The 26,097-nt window shown below is 44.5% G+C and overlaps 1 protein-coding gene and 1 long non-coding RNA gene across 2 annotated transcripts; one reads left to right on the top strand and one right to left on the bottom strand.

Annotated features, from left to right (window-relative positions):
- Positions 1-23: 23 nt before the first annotated feature.
- On the top strand, positions 24-26,044 carry vars2 (valyl-tRNA synthetase 2, mitochondrial). Its single transcript, XM_069720636.1, has 29 exons — positions 24-900; positions 1,854-1,929; positions 2,003-2,103; positions 2,727-2,848; positions 2,940-3,006; positions 4,551-4,648; positions 4,812-4,893; positions 4,974-5,093; positions 9,639-9,747; positions 9,826-9,914; positions 11,445-11,535; positions 11,673-11,800; positions 11,895-11,998; positions 12,500-12,581; positions 12,797-12,873; positions 13,061-13,148; positions 13,632-13,725; positions 15,600-15,670; positions 15,757-15,882; positions 16,338-16,442; positions 18,435-18,503; positions 18,591-18,669; positions 19,472-19,602; positions 20,406-20,558; positions 20,878-21,114; positions 22,920-23,031; positions 23,144-23,337; positions 24,383-24,532; positions 25,832-26,044. Exons 1-29 carry the CDS (start codon positions 598-600, stop codon positions 25,907-25,909), a joined length of 3,336 nt encoding a protein of 1,111 aa, XP_069576737.1. The 5' UTR covers positions 24-597; the 3' UTR covers positions 25,910-26,044.
- On the bottom strand, positions 23,842-25,854 carry LOC138634050 (uncharacterized). Its single transcript, XR_011311932.1, has 2 exons — positions 25,483-25,854; positions 23,842-24,588 (listed from the first exon to the last, which is right to left on the bottom strand). It is a non-coding gene; the product is annotated as an uncharacterized lncRNA (long non-coding RNA).
- Positions 26,045-26,097: the final 53 nt, after the last annotated feature.

The raw sequence follows: 26,097 nt of genomic DNA on the forward strand, positions 1-26,097 counted from the left end.
ATTTGACGAACTCAAGTTAAGCTGCCAAACGAGTTAGCGAGACTCAAAACGGAAGTGTGGTGTTTTCACATTAAAGCTGTCCGCTGTGGGAGTCATGGATCTAGCGCCAACAAACAAGCAAAAAAGAATCATAACAAACCACCGGGTTACATATTTATATTATATGTGCAATTAAACAACGTTTAGGTTGTTAGGATTATATTTTTGGTGAACATTATTTCTTTACGTTATTTTATTTTGGAAGGGGAGCAAGACGTGTCGTTTCCTTTTCGTGAACTTGACCGCCGTGATGTTGTGGGGAAGATATTTCCAGACGGACAGCGTGTGCACTTCCGTTTGTCCGTCAGGATATAACAGCCCGTCAACAAACAGCACACGCGGAATAAACATGGACATTATAGAATAACAGAGTAATATGACGTGAAACATTTGTTCTACACGTGTATTCAGTGATATAAAGTTTATTTATCATTAACTATATCATAATATACACGTGCCGTGTCTCGGCCTGACAGACACAACGTAGGTGAGTTAGAAGGTCGTTGTATGTCTCAGTGTGTTGGAAGGAAATCAGCTGAGCGAGATGACATATGAACGATGAGTGTGTCGTTGAGGATGTGGCGGGCAGGTTGTGTCCACAGTCTGAGGCTGGCCGGGAGACAACGGACAGCCAGACTCTGCTCCAGCAACCCGGCAGCACCTTCATCCTCCTCCTCATCCCAGTCCAGCTCCTCTTCATCCAGCTCCTCCTCATCCCAGTCCAGCTCCTCTTCATCCAGCTCCTCCTCATCCCAGTCCAGCTCCTCCTCATCCCAGTCCAGCTCCTCCTCACGGCCCCAAACAGAGAAACAGAGGCGCAGAAGAGAGCGGCAGGAGGCCATACTGTCACAGCAGCACAGGGTGAGTTGGACAGAAGCAGGAAACTCAGTCTCCAATTCCCAATGTCTCACGAGGACAGGCTAACGCACACAGATGTTAAAACTGAAGATGCTATTTTTCCATGATTGTGTCTAAATATTGTCGGTCTGATAGAGTAATGCTTCCTCATTTAAAACCTGTTAAACCAGGTGTGTCACTCAGGAGGAAGTTACGTGGTAATGAAGAGGCAGCAGCCTGAAATACTGTCACTGCAAAGAGTTTTACAAGATAGAGACAAACTATCATCATCAAGATCTGAGGCAGGTGGAGGTAGATGGATGCAGGTGGAGGCAGATGGATGCAGGTGGAGGTAGGTGGATGCAGGTAGCTACAGGTGGAGGCAGGTGGAGGCAGGTGGAGGTAGGTGGATGCAGGTAGCTACAGGTGGAGGCAGGTGGAGGTAGGTGGATGCAGGTAGCTACAGGTGGAGGTAGGTGGAGGGACAACCCCATTTTTCAAGTAGTGACGCTGTGTAAAATGTGAATAAAAACTGAATGTGATGATTTATAAATACAGTAAACTCATATTTAATTGCAAACAGAACAAAGAAAACATCAAATGTTGAAACTGGGAAACTGTATTGTTTTATGAAAAATGAGCTTATTTTGGATTTAATGGCAGCAACATATCTCAATAAAGTTTACTGTGATCCTCCATAGATTTGTCTTAATTTTCTTTGGGGCGGTCACCATGGAAACACCTCTACAGTTCACTACACAGGATTATTTATCACTCTATTGATGTTTGCTATCATATTATACATTATATGGAAAACTGCTTTACAAACTGTTCATGGAAAAATGAAACATCTTTTGTGTGTGTACATGAGCAATCACTGCTTCATCACGTTGATGTGAGAACATAAAGATGTGTAATAAACATTATATTAACGTGGTACTGCGCAGCAGATTGACATGTGACTGTTTGTGTTTCAGAGTGCTGACGCATTGAGCTGGACTGAGAAGCAGAAGATAAGTTACTCTGCTCAGACACTTCCTGGAACAAAGAAAGGTGACTTCCTGATCCTGCTGCTCTTCCTGCTGAGTCTGTCTTCACACTCTGAAATGTTTTGTTTTCCGTGCAGACACCAGCCTGCCGTTCCCGTCCTCCTACAGTCCGGAGTACGTGGAGACCAGCTGGTACAGGTGGTGGGACAGAGAGGGGCTCTTCAGGCCGGAGCACCATGTGAGGATTTAACAACAACAACAACAACAACAACAACACAACACACTACAACACAACCACAACACAATAACACAATACCACAACACAACACACTACAACACAACCACAACACAACAACACAATACAACAACACAACAAACTACAACAACACAGCACACTACAACACAACCACAACACAACACACTACAACACAACAACACAACACACTACAACACAACAACCAACACACTACAACACTACAATACAAAAACACAAGACACTACAACACAACAACAACAACAACAACAACAACAACAACAACAACACACTACAACAACACACTACAACAACACAAAAACAACACAACACACTACAACAACACAAAAACAACACTACAACACAACAACAACTACACAACACACTACAACACAACACACTACAACAACACAACACACTACAACTACAACAACAACAATGTGTTGCGGGTTTAACAGTTCTTATTTTACAGTGTGAGGGTTTAACAGTTCTTATTTTACAGTGTGAGGGTTTAACAGCTCTTATTTCCATGAACAACCTTTGACATGGTGTGTGTCTGTGAGGAGGACGTCTGATGTGACCTCAGGACTTTCTGGTTCTGGTTTCAGGAGCGGATGCCTCACGCTGTGGATCGGACCTTCTCTCTTTGTATCCCTCCTCCCAACGTGACCGGGACTCTGCACCTGGGCCACGCTCTGACGGTCGCTGTGGAGGATGCTCTCGTTCGATGGTAACCAACGACAACACGCAGCATGTTGTGTGCAGGATGTGTTGTTCAGAGTCCGATCATCTCGTCCTGTTTCTGCCCTGTGATCCACCAGGAGGAGGATGCAGGGTTACCGAGTGCTGTGGGTTCCTGGATGTGACCACGCTGGCATTGCAACACAGGTAGGACAGCTTCAGCACCTCTTCTCCTCCAGGACTGTCTGGGATTTACAGAACGGATCGCTGAAAACAACCGACAGATGGTCCTGTGTCACATATAGAGGGCATCTTTAACGGTGCTTTAGTAGTCCAGTCTTGTTGTGTTACTGTTTGTCCACTAAAAACTGATCTGACTCACTGCTCACATCAGCTTCACCTAAACTGAGTGTAGTTTTCCACACTGGAGCTGCAGGAGGAGGATGCATGTTTGAATGTAGTGTGTCCTGTACATGTGAACGTAGAGCTGCAGGCTGAGAGTCAGAAAGTCAGCAGAAGTCACGTGATGATGCTGCACACCAGTCGGATATCGGAGTTAAACTTGCAGCAGAGGAACAACCTGTGTGTGATGACTGTTTGTTTACAACCTGTTTGTTTACAGCCTGTATCTGATGACTGTTTGTTTACAGCCTGTTTGTGAAGCCTGTGATTTGCTGTAGCTGGCGGCAGCATGTTGTTGTCTATCCATCCATTTTGTTGTGATATTTCAAGAACACCTTCATTGAATTCCCAAAGATGAACTGATTAAATTTTGGAGGTCAAAGGTCACCCCTGTGATGAATCACACCGCACGACTCTGACACACGACTCAGATCTTAAACCTTTACTGGGCAGATGGTGTAGAACAGGCTGAAGCACTAGACGAAGGTCCAAAAACACAAAACAGAGACAGTCCAAAAGTCCAGGTAACCGGGTCAGCAGGAGATCAGGGGACAGAACGAAAAGGTCAACTCAGTCCAGAAGAACAAACACATGATGGAGCACGAGGATGGCGACCATGTGGGACCGGAGGTCAAGGAGACGCACACATGGAGGCGGGGAGATGACTGAACACAGCTGGAAACAAGTGATGACACCTGAAACATGAGACACCGGTGCTGCGTTGGACTTGTCCACCACAGAGTGTACTACACAGTGAACATTATCCCCTGATTGTCCACTTGTCTACTATGTAGTGGGCTATATAATGGACAGGTGAGTACCAAAATAAAACAGGAAATTAATCATGAGGCAACTGAGCAGACAGACGGGTTGTGCCAACCATGATGTCACTTCCATCCCATCATGGTGAGCTCAGTCGCCGACCTCGGCAACAAAGATGGACCTCGTAAAGTGACATTTATAACAAGCTTTTATTTTGAAGGTTTGTGAATCCAGAGGAGGAATTTATTCAGACACACTGATCGTTCTCCTCACGGCACTCTGAATCTGATCAGACATTAGACATGCAGATGAAGAGCTGTGTTCATACAGTGACTTTATAACTGTGGTGAATGTGTGAGAAGAACCTGTCAGATCTTTGATTGTCACTAGAGGTGGTGAACTAACTTTATTCAGCTTCATATCATATCTGCAGCAGTTTGAGAGAAACATTGAAATAGTAATTTCAATGTGAACTTGCTCACTGGATCTCACACAGGGTGTACTGAACAAAGCTTCATCCCATGGTGTGTGTGTGTGTGTGTGTGTGTGTGTGTGTGTGTGTGTGTGTGTGTGTGTGTGTGTGTCAGACGGTGGTGGAGAGGAGGCTGCTGCGGGAACACAGGAAGCGCAGACAGGACTTCAGCAGAGAAGAGTTTCTCCAGGAGGTGTGGAAGTGGAAGAACGAGTGAGTCCTCACATTTACACATCTACTCATGAACATGATCCCTTCAGAGCTGCTGTTGGTTCTCATAGAGTTCTGCACAGTGTTGGGTCTGCATAGTGTTTGTTTGTTCTGTACAGTGTTGGTTCTGCAGTGTTCTTCAGGGCTCCTGTGTGTGTGTGTTCAGGAAAGGAGATGAGATCTACCACCAGCTGAGGGAGCTGGGAGCGTCTCTGGACTGGAGCAGAACCTGCTTCACCATGGACCCTGTAAGACTCCATCCTGTTTAACAGCAGTGTCTGATGTGTTTGTGATGGAGGTCTGAGTTTGGATCTGGTTCTGACTACAGGGTTTCAGCAGGGCTGTGACTGCAGCCTTCGTTCGCCTGTGTGACTCTGGTCTGATCTATCGCTCAGAGGGTTTGGTCAACTGGAGCTGTGCTCTGGAGTCTGCCATCTCTGACATAGAGGTGAGACATGAACACACCGTATACACGGTATATACATGTAGACACGTGTGTAGACTGTCAAAAGAGTTTTTCATTGACTTTTAGACAGAGGAGACCGGAGCCAGAATACAAGTTAAAAGGTTTAATCAGCAGTTGATTAATCTTGTACAAGAGGAGCGTTTTAACAATGCACTGACATCATGTGGTTACAGAGTATGAACATTTACAGTCAGCATTTATATGTCTCTTGTGGGCGTGGTCCTCGTAGACTCAGACGATATATTTCTCTTCAGGCCTTGGCCTTCATAATTATCTGTTCGATAAAGGGCCTGTTATCGACTACTTGATGAAAATAACAAGTTGCACAGCAGTGAGCTATCTCTACACAGGCACAAAGAGTTGTTCATGGACGTGTCTCCATGTATTTTACCATATAAAAATGAAATTCTTATAACATACACACGTGTAGACACATTTAGACACATGTAGACATATGTAGACATGTGTAGACAACATGTGGACACATGTAGACACGTGTAGACATATGTAGACACATGTAGACAACATGTTGACATATGTAGACACGTGTAGACAACATGTAGACATATGTAGACACCTGTAGACACGTGTAGACGTGTAGACACATGTACACACATGGAGACATATGTAGACACGTGTAGACACATGTAGACAGATGTAGATACGTGTAGACACATGTTTAGACATGTAGACACAATGCAGACACAAGAAGACACGTTAACACATGTAGACAACATCATTAACACATGTTAACACATGTAGACACATGTAGACACATGTATATCACAACCTCAGTGACATCAACCTCAGCAACATGAACCTCAGCAACAACGACCTCAGTAACATCGACCTCAATAACATCGACCTCAGTAACAACGACCTCAGTAACATCGACCTCAGTAACAACGACCTCAGTAACAACGACCTCAGTAACAACGACCTCAGTAACATCGACCTCAGTAACATCGACCTCAGTAACATCGACCTCAGTAACATCGACCTCAGTAACAACGACCTCAGTAACATCGACCTCAGTAACATCGACCTCAGTAACAACGACCTCAGTAACATCGACCTCAGTAACAACGACCTCAGTAACATCGACCTCAGTAACAACGACCTCAGTAACAACGACCTCAGTAACATCGACCTCAGTAACATCGACCTCAGTAACAACGACCTCGGTAACAACGACCTCGGTAACAACGACCTCGGTAACATCGACCTCGGTAACAACGACCTCGGTAACATCGACCTCGGTAACATCGACCTCGGTAACAACGACCTCGGTAACATCGACCTCGGTAACAACGACCTCGGTAACATCGACCTCGGTAACAACGACCTCCGTAACAACGACCTCGGTAACATCGACCTCGGTAACATCGACCTCGGTAACATCGACCTCGGTAACAACGACCTCGGTAACAACGACCTCGGTAACATCGACCTCGGTAACAACGACCTCGGTAACAACGACCTCGGTAACATCGACCTCGGTAACATCGACCTCGGTAACAACGACCTCAGTAACAACGACCTCAGTAACATCGACCTCAGTAACAACGACCTCAGTAACAACGACCTCAGTAACATCGACCTCAGTAACATCGACCTCAGTAACAACGACCTCAGTAACATCGACCTCAGTAACAACGACCTCAGTAACAACGACCTCAGTAACATCGACCTCAGTAACAACGACCTCAGTAACATCGACCTCAGTAACAACGACCTCAGTAACATCGACCTCAGTAACAACGACCTCAGTAACATCGACCTCAGTAACATCGACCTCAGTAACAACGACCTCAGTAACAACGACCTCAGTAACATCGACCTCAGTAACATCGACCTCAGTAACAACGACCTCAGTAACAACGACCTCAGTAACAACGACCTCGGTAACATCGACCTCGGTAACAACGACCTCGGTAACATCGACCTCGGTAACATCGACCTCGGTAACATCGACCTCGGTAACAACGACCTCGGTAACATCGACCTCGGTAACAACGACCTCCGTAACAACGACCTCGGTAACATCGACCTCGGTAACATCGACCTCGGTAACAACGACCTCGGTAACAACGACCTCGGTAACATCGACCTCAGTAACAACGACCTCAGTAACATCGACCTCAGTAACAACGACCTCAGTAACATCGACCTCAGTAACAACGACCTCAGTAACACCTCAGTAACAACGACCTCAGTAACAACGACCTCAGTAACATCGACCTCAGTAACAACGACCTCAGTAACAACGACCTCAGTAACAACGACCTCAGTAACAACGACCTCAGTAACAACGACCTCAGTAACAACGACCTCAGTAACAACGACCTCAGTAACAACGACCTCAGTAACAACGACCTCAGTAACAACGACCTCAGTAACAACGACCTCAGTAACATCGACCTCAGTAACAACGACCTCAGTAACATCGACCTCAGTAACAACGACCTCAGTAACAACGACCTCAGTAACATCGACCTCAGTAACATCGACCTCAGTAACAACGTAACAACGACCTCAGTAACATCGACCTCAGTAACAACGACCTCAGTAACAACGACCTCAGTAACAACGACCTCAGTAACAACGACCTCAGTAACATCGACCTCAGTCACCTCAGTAACAACGACCTCAGTAACATCGACCTCAGTAACAACGACCTCAGTAACAACGACCTCAGTAACAACGACCTCAGTAACAACGACCTCAGTAACAACGACCTCAGTAACATCGACCTCAGTAACATCGACCTCAGTAACAACGACCTCAGTAACATCGACCTCAGTAACAACGACCTCAGTAACAACGACCTCAGTAACATCGACCTCAGTAACTCAGTAACAACGACCTCAGTAACAACGACCTCAGTAACATCGACCTCAGTAACAACGACCTCAGTAACAACGTAACAACGACCTCAGTAACAACGACCTCAGTAACAACGACCTCAGTAACAACGACCTCAGTAACAACGACCTCAGTAACAACGTAACAACGACCTCAGTAACAACGACCTCAGTAACAACGACCTCAGTAACAACGACCTCAGTAACAACGACCTCAGTAACAACGACCTCAGTAACATCGACCTCAGTAACAACGACCTCAGTAACAACGACCTCAGTAACAACGACCTCAGTAACATCGACCTCGACCTCAGTAACAACGACCTCAGTAACAACGACCTCAGTAACATCGACCTCAGTAACATCGACCTCAGTAACAACGACCTCAGTAACATCGACCTCAGTAACAACGACCTCAGTAACAACGACCTCAGTAACATCGACCTCAGTAACAACGACCTCAGTAACAACGACCTCAGTAACATCGACCTCAGTCGACCTCAGTAACATCGACCTCAGTAACAACGACCTCAGTAACAACGACCTCAGTAACATCGACCTCAGTAACAACGACCTCAGTAACAATCGACCTCAGTAACAACGACCTCAGTAACAACGACCTCAACACCTCAGTCGACCTCAGTAACATCGACCTCAGTAACAACGACCTCAGTAACAACGACCTCAGTAACATCGACCTCAGTAACAACGACCCTCAGTAACAACGACCTCAGTAACAACGTAACACCTCAGTAACATCGACCTCAGTAACAACGACCTCAGTAACAACGACCTCAGTAACAACGACCTCAGTAACATCGACCTCAGTAACACAACGACCTCAGTAACAACGACCTCAGTAACAACGACCTCAGTAACAACGACCTCAGTAACATCGACCTCAGTAACAGTAACAACGACCTCAGTAACATCGACCTCAGTAACAACGACCTCAGTAACAACGACCTCAGTAACAACGACCTCAGTAACAACGACCTCAGTAACAACGACCTCAGTAACAACGACCTCAGTAACATCGACCTCAGTAGCAACGACCTCAGTAACAACGACCTCAGTAACAACGTAACAACAACCTCAGTAACATCAACCTCGGTAACATCAACCTCGGTAACATCAACCTCAGTAACCTCAGTCAGACACAAAGTCAGAACTTTTCTACAAACATATTAGTGAATAAAGCCCAGTGGCTCAAAGAGCTTTTTTCTGGCCCATTTTACCAGCTGCTAAAAGCTGCCTAATAATTATGCTCACCTGAATCTAAGGTGTGCTTCACTCTGAGCCCCCGATATCATGTTTTCTCAAACATGATATATGCCATATAAATAAGAAAACTCTTCTGAGATTCAGAGGACCACTGTGAATACAGGCGCTCGTCTGAAGTGTTTTTCTTTTCTTCGCTGCCGTTTAAGGCTTCATGTTTAAAGAAACATCACAAGAAGCCTTGGCGCTTCAGTGCTGCCAGCTGCTTCATATCTGATGCACAGGCCATGATGACAAACATGATGATTGATGAACAGCAGGATGTTCATGTCTCTTGTTCTGTCCACCTCCTGCGTGTCTGCAGACATGATTATCACTCACTGTATTGTGCGTCTCTTTGCTGCTGTGATTTGTGACTCTATCATTGTTGGTTGGTCTTCAGGTGGACTCCAAGGAGCTGTCCGGGCCGACCCTGCTGTCTGTCCCTGGGTATGAACAGCAGGTGGAGTTTGGAACCATGCTGACGTTTGCGTACCCTGTGGAGGGCCAAGGTGAGTGTGTGGACTGATGGAAACATGATACGGCTCCTGTTTCATGTTGTGTTATGATTTGTCCCTTCTGTACTTCAGACAGCGAGGTGGAGGTGTCCACCACTCGTCCTGAGACCATGTTGGGAGACGTGGCTGTGGCTGTTCACCCTGACGATCCTCGATATCAGGTGAGTAATTTGACAGATGATCAGCTGATGTAGACACATGGACACAGTGAATGAGGCTGAATGAGGAAACATCAGGGAGCTGTAGACACGCTGACTCAGCAGCTGCAGCGCTCCTTCATTTCACGAGGGGCAGACTTGTGTTAGCTTCGTGCTCCACCGGGAGAGAAGGTGAGAGACTTGGTACATAAAATATGAGAACATTAAAGCAGTGAGTATCAGACAGCTTCAACAGTAAAGTTGTTACCCACACTGTCTGCTGGGACGTTTTCCAGACCCACTTCCTGCTTCAACCTGAACTCACTGTACTTCACTTCCTGTAGTCATGTGCATACTGTTTCCCTGTTCACCTTTTTTTCAGTTGAACCTGGAAAAACTGCTAGCTGGTTGAAAAGCTGTCTAACTCTTTATAATTTTTTAAAGTGAAGCCTCTGCTTCAAAAATAAGACTTTATGAAAGAAGCTGTGCACACTGCACGAAGTGTGATGCAGGTTAATGGTTGTGGAGTGATGGTTAAAAACATAATTTTCATCTTTTTAAAATGAAACAACACAAAAAAGATGTTTAATGAAAATCATTTTCTGTAATAATGTAACGAGGGAGAAAACATCCAGACATGACTGTATGTTTCTGTCTCATCCTGGAAATGAAACCTCTAATGTAACAACAGTACTCCGTGTAAACCTCCTGTTCATCAAATGTTGAAACAGAGAAATTTTATTGTTTTATGAAAATATATGCTTATTTAGAATTTGATGGCACTAACACATCCCAAAAAAGTTGTGAGAGGGTCAACAAAAGACGGGAAAAGTTGTGTAACGCAAAAAAAGCACTTGCTGGAACATCTGACAACTAATCAGGTTACCATGGCAACAGATCAATAACATGATTGGGTATAAACAGATGATTTCAGAGAAGCAGAGTCTCTCAGCAGTGAAGATGGGGAGAGGTTCACCACTCTGTGAAAGACTTTGTGGAAAAATAGTTCAACAATCTAAGAATAATGTTCCTCAACGTAAAACTACAAAGAATTAGTGGATTTCATCGTCTACAGTTCATAATATCATTAAAAGATTCAGAGAATCTGGAGAAATCTCTGAACACAAGGGACAAGGCTGGAAACCAATATTGGATGGTGGTGATCTTCAGGCCTTCAGGCAGCACTGCATTAAAAACACACTATTCTGGAGTTGAAATCACTGCATGGGCTCAGGAACACTTGTGAAAACCATCGTCTGTGAACACAGTTCATCGCTGCGTCCACAAATGCAGGTTAAAACTCTCCAAAGAAGAAACCAGATAGAAACATGATCCAGAAACACCGCCGCCTTCTCTGGACCGAGATCATTGAAGATGGACTGAGGTGAAGTGGACAACTGTCCTGAGGTCTGATGGATCACAATCTGAGATTCTGTTTGGAAATCATGGACACTGAATCCTCCAGGTTAAAGAGGAGAGGGACCATCCTGAGCGGTAGAAATGAATGATACCTGGCTGTGCTTTCATCTCTCTGCTCTGTCCTCTCTGGTGCAGGCTGTTCATGGGAAGCAGTGCAGACATCCTTTCACCAGCAGACTGCTGCCCATCATCACTGATCCACTGGTGGACATGGAACAAGGAACAGGTGAAAGCATCACTCTGACGTCTGATCAGAAACCCTCCCGGGTCCTTCAGCCCTCTCTCCCCTGGTTCTGTTCTTGTGTCCAGCCCTCTTACGTTGCTGCTGCCTCCCGCTCATCACTTCCTGTTTGTGTTATGTAGGTGCAGTGAAGGTGACTCCTGCTCATGACCACGCAGACTTCCTGCTGTCACAGAAACACTCACTACCACGTCTCACTGTGATTGGAGGAGACGGGACGATGACGCCCTCCTGTGGATCGTGGCTGCAGGTGCATGAACTGTGTAATCTTTGTGTTGAAGATGTATGATTGGACCTGTGGAGCCCAGCCGTGGTACTGATGGACCTTCGTGTGTTGTGACCAGGGGGTGAAGCGGTTCGATGCCAGGCAGCTGATCGCGGACGCTCTGGCTGAGAGGAAACTGTTCAGAGGGAAGAAGAGCCACGTCATGACGTTACCCATCTGCAGGTGGAGGAACGCACATCACACACCACCTGTTTGAACTATGTGTGTTTAATATGAACCCAGAGAAATGTTACTGTGTTTAGTGAACACCACACAGTCTTCTACAGGTAACATCTGGTATCAGGTTCTCCATGTCTCTGATGATAAAAGTATGTCAGGAATCTTCCAACTCACTCACATTCTTCAGTTTTCTTTCAATCCAGCTAAAGATTTTCAATGTTATAATCACAGACTGAAATGGACACTCAGGGATGCTTTTATTTAGGATGGAAGCAGACAGGTTTGGTAGACTGTATAAAAACACATCACGGTGCTGCTGTATTGATTAAAATGTTCACCGAGGTTTAGTACACAATCTTTCTCTGTACGGGTGGAGTGCTAAATATGCAGTGATATGCAGTATTTGCATTAGTGTCACTTTCTCCTGCTCTGTCTTTATGAAACCAGACATTAGTGATACTGTGGGACTGTACTGATAAGTTTCCTCTTTGCTCCCCGTCTCAGTCGCTCAGGAGACATCATCGAACCTCTTCTGAAGAAGCAGTGGTTTGTCCGCTGTGAAGACATGGCTAAAAAAGCTATACAGGTAAGTTCGTGCCTGAGATGATGATGTTCATGTCAGCTTTTGTGAGGCTGAACTGAACATCATCTCAACATGAGCTGTTAAGGATACCAACAAATTCCTCCATCACTGTATTTTATGACATATTTTCAGGCTCCATCGTGTAAACATGGTGATAAATGTCAGACATTTGTTTAACACTCCGATGTAAACTAACATGACTTTTCCCTCCCTGCCAGGCGGTGGAGGACGGAGAGCTGGAAATCCTTCCTCACTACTACACCAAGACATGGAAGAACTGGCTGTCCAACATCAGGTAGACTCTCCTGACCTCTGAGTTGGACAGAATTCATATATTTGAAGAGTGGTGTGAGAAGGAACAATGGTGGTGTATGTCATCATTACTGGTGTGACATGTGCGTGAAATGACACCACTCAGATGATGAATGAGCTCTTGTTTCAACCCATGTGTTGTCAACAATATGCCTCTGTTTGCTTCGTAGTGATTGGTGCATATCCAGGCAGCTTTGGTGGGGTCATCAGATCCCTGCTTACCGAGTGGAGCTTCCTGATGCTACAGACAAACAAGAGGTTGGTCTGTGCAGATTTATGTAAGAAGAATACTGCCGTGAAATGTGAGGTTTGTGTGTTAACCCTGTCTTGCATTGACGGGGTTTGTTCAGATTCTTTATCTATTGCAAATGGTGAGTGGTTGATTAATGGGCTGAGCAGCTGATATATGACAGATAACCACTGAAATACAACCCTGTTTCCAAAAAAGTTGGGACTCTATTTAAATGTAAATAAAAACAGAATGCAATGATTTGTAAATCACATAAACGCATATTTAATTGAAAATAGACCAAAGACAACACATCAAATGTTGAAATGAAGAAATTGTGTTGTTTTATGAAAGATATATGCTTATTTTGAATTTGATGTCAGCAACACATCTCAAAAAAGTTGGAACAGGATCAAAAATAATAAGTAACAAAAAATAAAAGATGTGGGTACAAAGAGATGACAACGGTAGTCAAATCTGTGTGTGTGTGTGTGTGCGTGTGCGTGCTATAGGAGCACTGGGTTTGGGGACAGGACGAGGACGAGGCCCGACAGAGAGCTGCTGTCAAATATGGATTGACGCCAGAAGCCATCACTTTGACTCAGGGTGACTCTCCTCCGTCTTCACCATCCACCTGCTGCTGAGAACTGTTCTCTACATCAGCCATTACAGAAGCTCACTTATCCACTCTCGCCCAATAAGCTCTAAATTTGATATTTGCTACACATACAGTGCTGTGCAAAAGTTTTCACACTCTAGATGTTTAGATTGTCTTCTACGGTATCATGTACTACCATCAGGGAATATAAACATGCAGCCAACAACAGCAACTTGTGCACTGTATATAGTGTATGTCAGTAAAATGTATCAGTTGATACAGAATAATAAGAAGAACTGAAGTCATTTAGAAACATTAAATACGGCTGCTTTAAAAAATATTCACATCACTTTACTACTTGAATGGATAAACTTATCTTTTATTCCAGTTATTTATTATACATAATCAACATAACAACCCATAATGACTAAATGTTTTTAGAATTTATAGCAGACTTTATAAAATCCTAAACTAAAATCTCTCATTTAGAAATATGTATACGCCCTGTACGCTATCTTAATAATCCATGAGATCCAAGTGTTCCTACTTGGCAAATTGATCAGACATCTGTTAGAAAGGCACGAGCTGTGTATACAAGGTCCCACAATTCACCCTGCATGTCCGGGCAAAACCAATTGGTTTGTCCTCAACCTGTTGTATTGCAACTTTTTCTTTGACTGCTGCACCTGAGAAGAAGACAAACAACGGAGAGTTTCTGAAGGTGCAGCTCAACTCCTGTAAAGCACCAGCGCTTAAACCAAGCCATGAAGTCCAGGCAGCTCTCTGTGAAAGTGTGGAGAGGTATCGAGCAGGGCAGGCGTCTAATGCCTTTTCCAGAGCTCTGACTGTTCCCAGAAACACTGGTGCCTCGGTAATTCTACAGTGGAAGAAGTTTGGATTCACCGATCCTCCTTCTAGAGTTGACGAAACTGAGCAGAAAGAAGTGCCTCTGAGGGATGTGATGAAGAGCCGGTCAGTCGCTCCAACAGAGCTTCAGAAGTCTTCTGTAGAGATGGAAGAAGCTACCAAAGGGAAATTCATCTGAGCATCACTCCATCATTCAGATCTACATGGTAGAATAACTCGAGAGATTTCAGGCCGACAGCCTTTAAAGGACTCTGAAACCACGAAGAAAACAACTCAACCTGCTCAGACACAACTGAACACTCTGGACAGAGTCAAGCACTACGTCTGCTGAACAGCAGTCACTGCTCGTCACTGCTGATACTGTCACACAGGGAACCACGGTGGTGGTATCATCATCATTACCATCACCATCATCCTCACCATCACCATTATCTTTATCATCATCATTATCATCATCATCATCACTGCTGATACCATCCCTACTGTGTAGTATGTGTGGAGGTGCTTATCAACAGAACTGAGGAGAAGTTGAAAGCAGACAAACACAGAGATGTCCTGTAAGAAAAAGAAGTGCAGAGAACTGAGACTTGCTACAGTTCAACCTTTCAACCCGAAGAATCAGCACTGGAGTGACTTCAGGACAAGTCAGTGACCGAGCCAAAGCTCAGACTTAAACCCTACAGGATATGTGTGGAGAAACCTGAAGATGGCAGCTCACCACCATCTGCCAAGAACAATGTGATTAATGCTCACATCCAGCATCCATTTAGCTGTTAGACACTTAAAGACTACAAGAATTTTCAAAAACTTCTATTTAACATTAAACACAGTTCAATGTGCAACAAGTGTCTGAATGCTTTCTGAAGGCATTGTAGATTACTGACTTCCCTAATAGCAGGATCGAAGTCTGTGCCTGACAGTATTTAATTTTATATGTCAAATTAAATGTCGATTTCCTCTTAAAGTATGATGCACAACCAAATTTGAAGTGAACTTTTATCCTGACATTTTTCAGACCCTGATGTCCTGGACACGTGGTTCTCCTCTGGGCTGTTTCCCTTCGCCATGCTCGGCTGGCCAGAACAGGTACTACACCTCCTCCAGCACAACACTGAAATAAACTGCCCTTTATTAACCAGTCCTTTCCCCCACCCCCACCCTCACTGTCACAGACCACTGACCTTCAGCACTTCTACCCCAATTCCATCCTGGAGACGGGCAGCGACCTCATCTTCTTCTGGGTGGCAAGGATGGTGATGCTGGGAACTGAGCTGACTGGTCAACTACCCTTTAAACAGGTATTTCTATTATAATTATCTCCTCCCCTTTAAACAGGTATTTCTAGTATAAATATCACCTCCCCTTCAAACAGGTATTCCTATTATAATGATCTCCTCCCCTTTACACATGTATTTCTATTATAATTATCACCTCCCCTTTAAACAGGTATTTCTATTATAATTATCTCCTCCCCTTTAAACAGGTATTTCTAGTATAATTATCACCTCCCCTTTAAACAGGTATTTCTAGTATAATTATCTCCTCTCCTTTAAACAGGTATTTCTAGTATAATTATCACCTCCCCTTTAAACAGGTATTTCTAGTATAATTATCTCCTCTCCTTTAAACAGGTATTTCTAGTATAAATATCACCTCCCCTTTAGACCCAAAAGAAAACAGTATTTATTTAACACTACTTTTGGATCACAGTTGTGTTTCTCCCTCCCTTTCCTGTTTTCTCTGTGCCTCTCAGGTTCTGCTTCACTCTCTGGTGAGAGATAAATATGGCAGAAAAATGAGTAAATCTCTGGGAAACGTCATCGACCCCTTGGATGTCATACATGGAGTGTCTCTCGAGGTAGGTAGCACCTGGTCCAGGAGGCACATCACTGTTAATGATTCACCCCGCCTACCCAAAGACCGTCCAACCTCATGCAGCATGGTAAACATCCTCAAATGAACAACATTAAACTACACAAACAGCAGCCACAACACAGCCGAGTAAAAACCAGTCAGTCGTTTAGATTATGACTGAACAGAGGCACGTAAGGTTATGTTTTTAGGTCGTCTAGACTATAAAATTTGCACAAACGTTGCACAGACAAACACCATGACATGAGCTTACATGAGTACCATATACATGAACAGTAGGCAGGTTGGAGGGTCAGTAACCACCAATCAGAAACATGCAGCTCCAGAGATACCTGCAGGGATGTACAGGGATAGAGAACACAGTGAATGACGTGCAATGGTATAAATACAGTGAAAGAGAGAGGAGAGGTGCATCATGGGAGGTCCTCCAGCAGCCTCATAGACCTGCAGGATGGTTCAGGGTCACCTGAGCAACTTCAACTGTAAACCTGATATAACAACCAACACTGCAAACATACTCGTGGCTGAATAATACGACTAAGAGTGTGTAACATAAACAGCAAGAATATTGGACTCACATTTTAATGGGTGAACACATAACAATAATCTGTGAACAGAGTGACGAGAGGTCCTGCTGCATGTCTCACACTGCTGTACCGAGGGCACATGTATGCAGAACACTGAGGTCTCATGCGTGTACCGAGGTCTCATGCGTGTACTGAGGTCTCATGCGTGTACCGAGGTCACATACATGTACTCGGTCTCTCCTCGCTGATGTCAACGCAGCTCTTCTTCCTGCCTGATCACATCACTTCTTCAGATTTTCTCCCTCTGACCTTGTTGTTTCTTTTTTTGACCACCACTGCTCCTCCACTCTGCCAGTATATTGTAGAGGATGTGCCAGATTTACCTTCCCGCTCGCTCCTACTGCCCCCTCCCCCCCACACACAAACACACACACACCACCTCCACCACCTCCTTCTCCTTCTCCTTCTCCCCCTGAGCTCTGCACTAGCCCTAACGCCTCCTGCTGCTGATTGGCCAGAAGAGTGTTGTGTTCTTCCTGCTGTAATTGTTTCCAGAGCAGGGCTGTGTGTGAACAGCAGACTGAGACTGTGACCAGATATTTGATGAAACTGAAAAAAGGTGTACAGGATCAGAATCCCAGACTTTGAGAGGCCGTCAGTTTGATCTGTGTAGTGTTTGTGGAAACACCGCTGCTCCAACATGTCTTTGTTTCATCATCAGTGAACAGAAGCTGTTCAGAACAAACTCCTTCTGTCCATGTGAAAGAAGTCTGTCCTGTGTTTCTCTGATCGTCATCAGGCCCAACAATTCTGGACATTTCAAAGACGACAATTCAAACACAAAAATTTAGAAAGCTCTCAGTCAAATATTTCATTGTTAAACAATTTGAGCAGATTTGAATTTCACTTGTAAGAACTGATTAGTGGTCAGATGTTAAAGTAAAGTGTTCACCTGCAGGGAGATTTCATTTATTAAGGCTGTTATTTGCTCTTATAGTGAAGCTCAATGTAAAAAAATAATACAAATATTTCATAGTTAACCGTTTTTGCATGAAGTTGGAACATCGCCACTCTGATGCTGACACTAACACGTCCAAGCTAACGTCCATTTCTTGACTGAGTCACTGAGAAGGACCTTTTCATGAGGTCTGTTCACAATAAAAAAAAAAGTGAAGATTTAAAACTTGAGTTATTCCGTTGTTCTTGTTGTCATTGTGCTGCAGCACTGCGTTTTAGTCTGTTAGTCTGTTTTATTTCGTATAAAACCACATCAGTGGTAGAAGTTAAAGAAAAGCAGATGCATCATATAATCTGTAGACTGAGAGAAGATTAATTTTGATCAGTTTTATAGTGACAGTTCATCTGAGAGGACACAGACAGACCTCTGTCTTTTCACTCACAAGACGTTTTATTGTGAAACTCTCTTCTCCGCTTCTTCTCTTCCCTCCCAGAGACTTCAAGAGAAAGTGAAGGAGGGGAACCTGGACCCGAGGGAGCAGCTGGTTGCCATGGCAGCACAGGTCAGTTCCCCTGTCTGTTGTCTCTGTCTCTCCGGCTGACTGGCTGAGCACACTCATTATCTGTGTGCTCCATCTGCTTCCCCACAGAGGAAGGACTTCCCCCGGGGGATCCCTCAGTGTGGGACTGACGCTCTGAGGTTGGCGCTCTGCTCCCACAAGATACAGGGTGAGTGATCCTCTCTACTCACCTTCATGGACTGGAAGAGTTGTTGGTCAGAGGCAGTGAATGTGAAACACAGTGTGGTCGGATAGACGAATTTAGGAAGACATTTTGAGCGTTAGTAGGTACTCAGGCCACAAACAGCCCTGTGTTACAACAAAGCACAGACAATAAGATATGATGCACTGCAGTGTTTTATCTTTCACTGAAGTGTTTTATCTTTCACTGAAGTGTTTTATCTTTCACTGCAGTGTTTTATCTTTCACTGAAGTGTTTTATCTTTCACTGAAGTGTTTTATCTTTCACTGCAATGTTTTATCTTTCACTGAAGTGTTTTATCTTTCACTGAAGTGTTTTATCTTTCACTGAAGTGTTTTATTTTTCACTGAAGTGTTTTATCTTTCACTGAAGTGTTTTATCTTTCACTGAAGTGTTTTATCTTTCACTGAAGTGTTTTATCTTTCACTGAAGTGTTTTATCTTTCACTGAAGTGTTTTATCTTTCACTGAAGTGTTTTATTTTTCACTGAAGTGTTTTATCTTTCACTGAAGTGTTTTATCTTTCACTGAAGTGTTTTATCTTTCACTGCAATGTTTTATCTTTCACTGCCATGTTTTATCTTTCACTGAAGTGTTTTATCTTTCACTGCAATGTTTTATCTTTCACTGAAGTGTTTTATTTTTCACTGAAGTGTTTTATCTTTCACTGCAATGTTTTATCTTTCACTGAAGTGTTTTATTTTTCACTGAAGTGTTTAATCTTTCACTGGACATACAGAGCTAAACTGTCTTTCTTTGCTGTTCATCAGGAGAAGACATCAGTCTGTCCGTCTCTCAGGTCCTGAGCTGCAGACACTTCTGTAATAAAATGTGGCAGACGCTGAGGTTCACACTGGGAGTGCTGGCTGACAGCGGAGCAGCAGTGGGAACACTGGAGGAGGTAAAGAAGAGAGCTGTTTTCACACACAGGTGTACTGTTGTTGGAAAAGGCTGAACCTGTCTGTGATAAGATCTTCTGAACAACAACATGATAACAAGAAGTTTGTGTAGTTTCTGACAAACACTGCCAGCTTCTAAAGTGAAGCTTATTGTTGAGTAATGTTAGCAGAGTGTCCGTTCCAACCAGTTCATTTCTTTACTTTCATATAAAAATGAGGCTGCAGGGAGGTCGCTCTCTCTGCTGCTCACACTGTTTTATGAGACTCCTCGTTTCCCTCAATGTTTACACCAGAGCTGGAGAGTTAAAATCAACCTGAGACACAGAGACACACTCTGACCCACAGAGACACACTCTGACCCATGGAGACACATCAGACACACTCATGGAAACAGAGCAGCTGGAATAAATATGTTAAACAGTGTAAATCTGAACTGTCCCATGTGACTTGAACACAGCATCAGTAGAGAGCTTGATGCAGGATGTGGTTAGCCTAGCTTAGCATCCTGAGCGAGAGCACCCTCTACACTTTAAAAACACTCCATTACTGTCACCATGTTGAAGTGTTCCTTTAAAAACACTCAGCAACAGAGGGTATCCTGGTTTAAGGTTCTCCCATGATTCATCGCTGCAGCAGACCAGTGAGTGATAAGAAGCTGTGGCTGCAGGTGGTCTGTGTAAAGATGTAGTCGAAGAAGAACAGTGACCACTGCAGAGAGGTCCCCTTCATCCTCTGTCCTGTCCATGCAGCCCGTGTGTGTGGTATGAAGCTGTGTGAGTGTGTCTGTTCTCTCTCCACCCTTCAGACGACTCCTCCCAGCAGCATGGAGCGCTGGATCGTCTCCAGACTGCGTGGCACCGTGCTGCAGTGTGAACGGGCCTTCGAGGCCTACGAGCTGCACACGGTCACAGCTGCCCTCTACTCTTTCTGGGTCCACAGCCTGTGTGACGTCTACATGGTGAGCAGCTCAGCTTCACACGGCATTATGGGTACTCTGGGACGTTAGCAGAGAAGGAGAGGAGGAGTCCGACCTGTACTTCTGTCCTCTGTTAGCAGTCGTTTAAAAGGACGAGTGGAATATTTACCTGATGAGCTCCTCATCAGTCACCAACCGACCGACGGAGACATGAAGTGTTTGACATGTTCTCTACAATAGAAATGTGACTGTGTGTGTGTGTGTGTGTGTGTGTGTGTGTGTGTGTGTGTGTGTGTGTGTGTGTGTGTGTGTGTGTGTGTGTGTGTGTGTGTGTGTGTGTGTGTGTGTGTGTGTCCTACAGGAGTGTGTGAAGCCGGTTCTGGTCCAGACTGACTCTGAGGACAGTGTCAGCAGGAGACAGGTGGTCAGCAGTGTCCTGTATCACTGTGTGTCCACATGTCTATCCCTGCTATCCCCCTTTATGCCGTTCATCACGGAGGAGCTGTGGCAGAGACTGCAGCCGTTCAGCCCGTCCGGACCGGGAGCTGCTGCCCCGACCAGCCTATGTGTGCAGCCGTACCCACGCTCCTCTCAGCTGGTAGGACCGTCACACCTTCATAAAACCACAGTCAGCTGGACACATGAGAAACATTTACACCGGGACCCATTTGAACTCAAATCTGCTGCTTGTTGTGACTAAATCTGAGATTAGAGCTCTGTAGAATCCAACTCAGCAGATGCTTCTGGTTCTATTCGTTTTTTCAGAAGTCTGCCACCACTTTCATGAACACATTGAAACTGACATTACAAATCTAGTGTGACTCACAACGATCAATAACTGTGGACCCGGTCAGATGTATGGTCCACCACACCGCCGGGCCATCCTCTGGATGGAGGAGCAGAGAGGCAGTTTAGAAAATACAATCAGAGACGTTGTCTTTTTATTCCACAGCTTTTTCTTCCTCGTTAAAACCTGGCACCTACATTACCCAGAATGCAACTGGACTGCCATCAGTAAAGTTGAGTTAAACTAGTGGTGATCACAGACTGTTTTTAAAAATGTTCGTAGCTTCCAGGTCTGAAGAATTTGGCCTTAAGCTGCAATACCAGCGAGTGCCACTAGAGGTCGGCTCCAAAAAGCCTCCGGCTCCATAGACTCCCATTCAACTTCTCTCATCAAATCCAAAGTGAATAAAATGTGTCCATCAGTTCTCTCGGTGTTGTTAGCTAAAGTCACTCCTTCTTATTAGTTTTCTGGAGGTCCATCTGAAAATAATCCCTCATTCATTAGAAAAGAAGATTCAAGAAGACCTGGTTTTGGGGGCGTGTCTGTTTGATTGACAGGCCTGTGGTGCAGTCAGGTTACAGCTATCGGTGGGCGGGACGTAGTATCGTCAGGTTTCCAATCAGATCAGTTAGATCCACCTCTGGCTCCTCCCCCAACTCATCCAAATATGGTCACTTCCTGCTCCAAACCGCTCTGAACTAGATGACTCTGTGGTGAAGTGCAGCTCGTAGCCTCCAGCAGAGTTCTGTTAAATTACCTCTTTTGAACTCCTCAAACTTCCTGAACAGCCTCACAGCTCTTTGTCACAGAGGGATGAACTTTCACAGGATATTCCCTCAGCTGGTGTCGAACATGTGGCTCCAGAAGCGTGAGGTTGTTTGTTGGTGACAATGAAGGACTTTCTGCTTTTGTCCACGTATCCAAATACGGTTGGCAGTTAGAGATATCAATCATCTGCACAGCTGTAAAGTTTAATGTGATGTTTCTTTATTTTAATATAATTAAAACTGATGTTGTATGTACAGAAAAAAGACCTGAACATGTTCTGCATCAAATGTCTGTGAAACCAAATCCTCAAACTACAGTTTATTACAGGAGGAAGTTGTCCATCAGTCAGTCTGTCTCCATTTTCTCTGATCAACACATCACATAAACTAGTCAGGAACATCAGGGTGTTACATTTAATACGGTCCCCTGCTGCTGTCTACCTGGAGAGGATGGAACCATCCTGACAGACAGGTCGGCTCTGAAGGTCTGACTGGAAATAAACCCGGCTGACACAAACACTTCTTATTTCATCTGCAGCAAACAGCTGGTGGAAACATAACTCAAAAATAATGAGGTGTGTGTGTGATCTTCCTCTGACAGATGTGTAGTTCTCAAGATGAACAGGAGCTCTGCCCGTGTCTCAGGTTTTATTCTTCAATATTTGAAGAGCCCGAAAGCAGACAGACAGCTTTAAACCTCTCTGATACTCTGGTCAACAGATGGGGCTGAAATCACGAACATTTAAAGTCCCCATCTGACAGAAACACTCACTTCCTGTTGTGCTGCTGACTCCTGCTCGTCTCTCCAGTCTGCTGACGCGTCGTTTCTGTGACCTCTCCGTCCTGCAGGCTCACTGGCACTTCCCTGAAGAGGAAAGAGACTTCCTGCTGGTCCAGGAAGTGATCCGCGTGGCCCGGTCGCTGCGAGCCCAGTGTGGCATGACCAAAGAAAAACCTGCCAGTAAGTCAGCAGCTCAGCCACCATTTCAAAATAAAACTCCCCTCCAAGACAGACAGATGTCTGTGTGGTGATGTTTGATACATGCAACATGGCCGACCCCATCTTGTTTCAGTGTGGGCGGTGTGTTCACCCAGCCAGGCCCACGTCCTCCTGCACTTCGGATCGGCCGTGGGGACTTTAGGCCGGATCTCCAGCCTCCAGATCTTCTGTCCTGACGGAGCGGAGCGCCTCCACTCCTCCCCGCCCCCCACAGGTGGCCTGGTCGGGGTGGTGGACCACACCTGCCAGCTCCACCTGCAGCTTCCAGTAGGTTTCACTTCATCAGTGGTTTTCAGTGTTTCCAGCTGTGACAGCAGAGTGACAGTCAGATCCTCAATTAACCAAAGTCTCAATGTCTCCTCCACTTCTGATATTCTGCTATTTATTACATTTAAATGTGCTGATTTGCTGATTTTCTTTCCATAAATAAAATATCTGACACAATAAATCAGAAAAGAACAAAGCTGTTTGTACATAACAACTCTGAGGAATGATGAAGGGTGTTTTTCACTATTATGTGACATTTTAGAGACCAAATTATTTATTAAAAACATGAATACATGAACCTATAATACAAGAATTAGATGGAATCAGAAGTCTTTGACCTGAAGCAGATTTCAAATGCTTCATGTATGTGCTGCGCTGCCTCTTCCTCACACTCCTCTTCCTCATGCGCTCCTCTTCCTCACACACTCCTTTTCCCCTTCCTCACACACACCTCTCCTCCTTTCACTGTGTAGTTTCAGATCATTCAGAGCTTCAAATAGCAGATTCAGTGCTTCTGTACTTTTATTCGACGTTTCATGTTACCAGAACAAAAAGTCATGAAACATGTCATCAACCAGCTTCCTGCTTTCAGTGCAGGTGTGTCATTGTCCAGCTGAAGCACAAACAGGCCCCTCCCACAGCACCGCAAATACAAAATCAATAAATGATGACTGTTTCTGAGGTTTGCAGCTAATTTGTTGTTCAAACCATAAATGAATGTTTTCATGACACAGAAGTAGTAAAAGATCAAAATCAATGAGAAGTCATTTTCAGGTTCCTCCTTCCACGTATTTACCTGCATAATTATCAGGAAGTCAAAGTGAAATGAACTTGTATTAACATTTCATAGCGCTGCGTAAACTTCCAAATCAAAAGACTGGAATGACAGAAAAGAAGGTGGAGCTGAATGATCCACCGTCAGTGTGCCGGTGGGTTCTTTAGGGTTCTTGGTGCTGATGAGGATGAGGATGAGGATGAGGATGAGGAAGAGGAAGAGGACATCGGTCATGTCTAACATACAGTGTTGTGCTCTTGTCTCCGTCAGAGTGGAATGAACGTGGACAAACAGATCCTGCAGCTCTCTCAGCGTAGAGACAGACTGCTTCCAAAGCTGGATGAAATGCGCTGCCGAGCGGCTTCTCCGGACTACCTGGTGAAGGTTCCTGCTCACGTCCGGCAGCAGACGGACAGCAAGGTGAGCGATGGGCAGCGAAGTACCACGGAGCTGCTGGGAGTCAGTCAGGGAGGAATCTGAAAAACAGAAACACACATTTCAAACTGACAAAAATAATCACACTCCAACATTGTTTATCCACATTTAACAAAAATCTGACTTTACTTTTGATTTAACAGAGTATTTTAAATATTTAAAATGGCAATGACAGTATTGATGGGACAACACTTCACTTTCAAAACTCCAGAAACTGGTCTCCTCAGTTCCCAAACGTTTACAGAGTGTTGTTAAAAGAAGAAGTGATGCAACACAGTGGTGAACATGATCCTGTCACAACTTCTTTGAGACGTGTTGCTGCCATCAAATGGAAAATGAGCAGATATTTTTCTTAAAACAATTTCAACATTTGATATGTTGTCTTTAGTCTATTTTCAATTAAAGCTGAGTTTACATTATTCATAAATCATCACATTCTATTTTTATTTCCATTTTACACACTATTTTGTCTGTAGGAATGAGTGTTGCTCTCCATCCTCCCACTGGGTCCTGACTGAAATACCTCAGTAACTGTTACATGGATTTCCATGAAATTTGGTGTCAGCATTTATGTTCCCCTGAGGATGAATCCCAGTGAGTTTAGTGAACTCCTGACTTTTCCTCTCGTGCCATCAGCAGGTCCAACAGTTTGATTATTCAGTCAAATACTGGATGAATTAGTTACATAATGTTGTACAGATATTAAAGCTTCCCAGAGGACCTTCTACTACCTGCAGTGATTTCTCATCTTTTCCTGTAGTGACACCATGATGTGCACCTGTGTTAGTTGTGACTAAATATCTCCTCCTGGATGGATCACCATGGTATTTGGTGCGGTACGATCACTGCAATCACTTTGGTAATCACTGAATTTTCCCCACTATTCTGGTTTATGGCAACATGCTAAGCTAAGATGATGAACACAGCAAACATACATGTTTAACATGGACATTGTGAACGTGCTGGAGTTCCCACAGTGTGATGAGGCCTCGGAGCAGCCGGGTGGCTCCAGACCCTTCATCCTGTTTCAATCAGTGTGAGGAGAGACTTGTGATGAAGCTGTGGAGGAAGAGGATGTGATTCAGAATGAGTTGTTGGTTCACCGAACCAACGTGTGCTTTATTCTAAGAAGAGAAGATGTTTGAACAAATCCAGCAGCAGCTTAGCTGTTCCTCTATCTGAAGTCAGTTACATTACAGGAAAGTTGTCTTTTGTCTGAGGAAATGTTTTCACTGTGTTTAATGATACTGTTATTTTCTATCTGTCCCTCGTGTGTGTGTTCAGGTGTCAGCTCTGCTGCTGGAGCTGAAGACCATCGAGGATCAGCTGGAGGTGCTGCGAGAGACACAACCAGCAGAGTGACAGTCAGCAGGACCGCATGTGGCTGCAACATGTGACTGCGTGGACAGAAGGATTATTTATGTTGTCTGAGTTAAAGAGCTCCTTGATGCTTGAATTGAGACTTAACAAATATTAAAGATATGAGTATGTTGTTGACATGAGGCACCATGATTGAGTGAGGCATGAATGAGGCAATATTCATCCTGGAG

This window comes from Brachyistius frenatus, unplaced genomic scaffold, assembly GCF_029030835.1.
Source record: "Brachyistius frenatus isolate BFR_SWC_R1_liver_20210118 unplaced genomic scaffold, ASM2903083v1 Contig_245, whole genome shotgun sequence".
NCBI lineage: Eukaryota > Metazoa > Chordata > Actinopteri > Embiotocidae > Brachyistius > Brachyistius frenatus.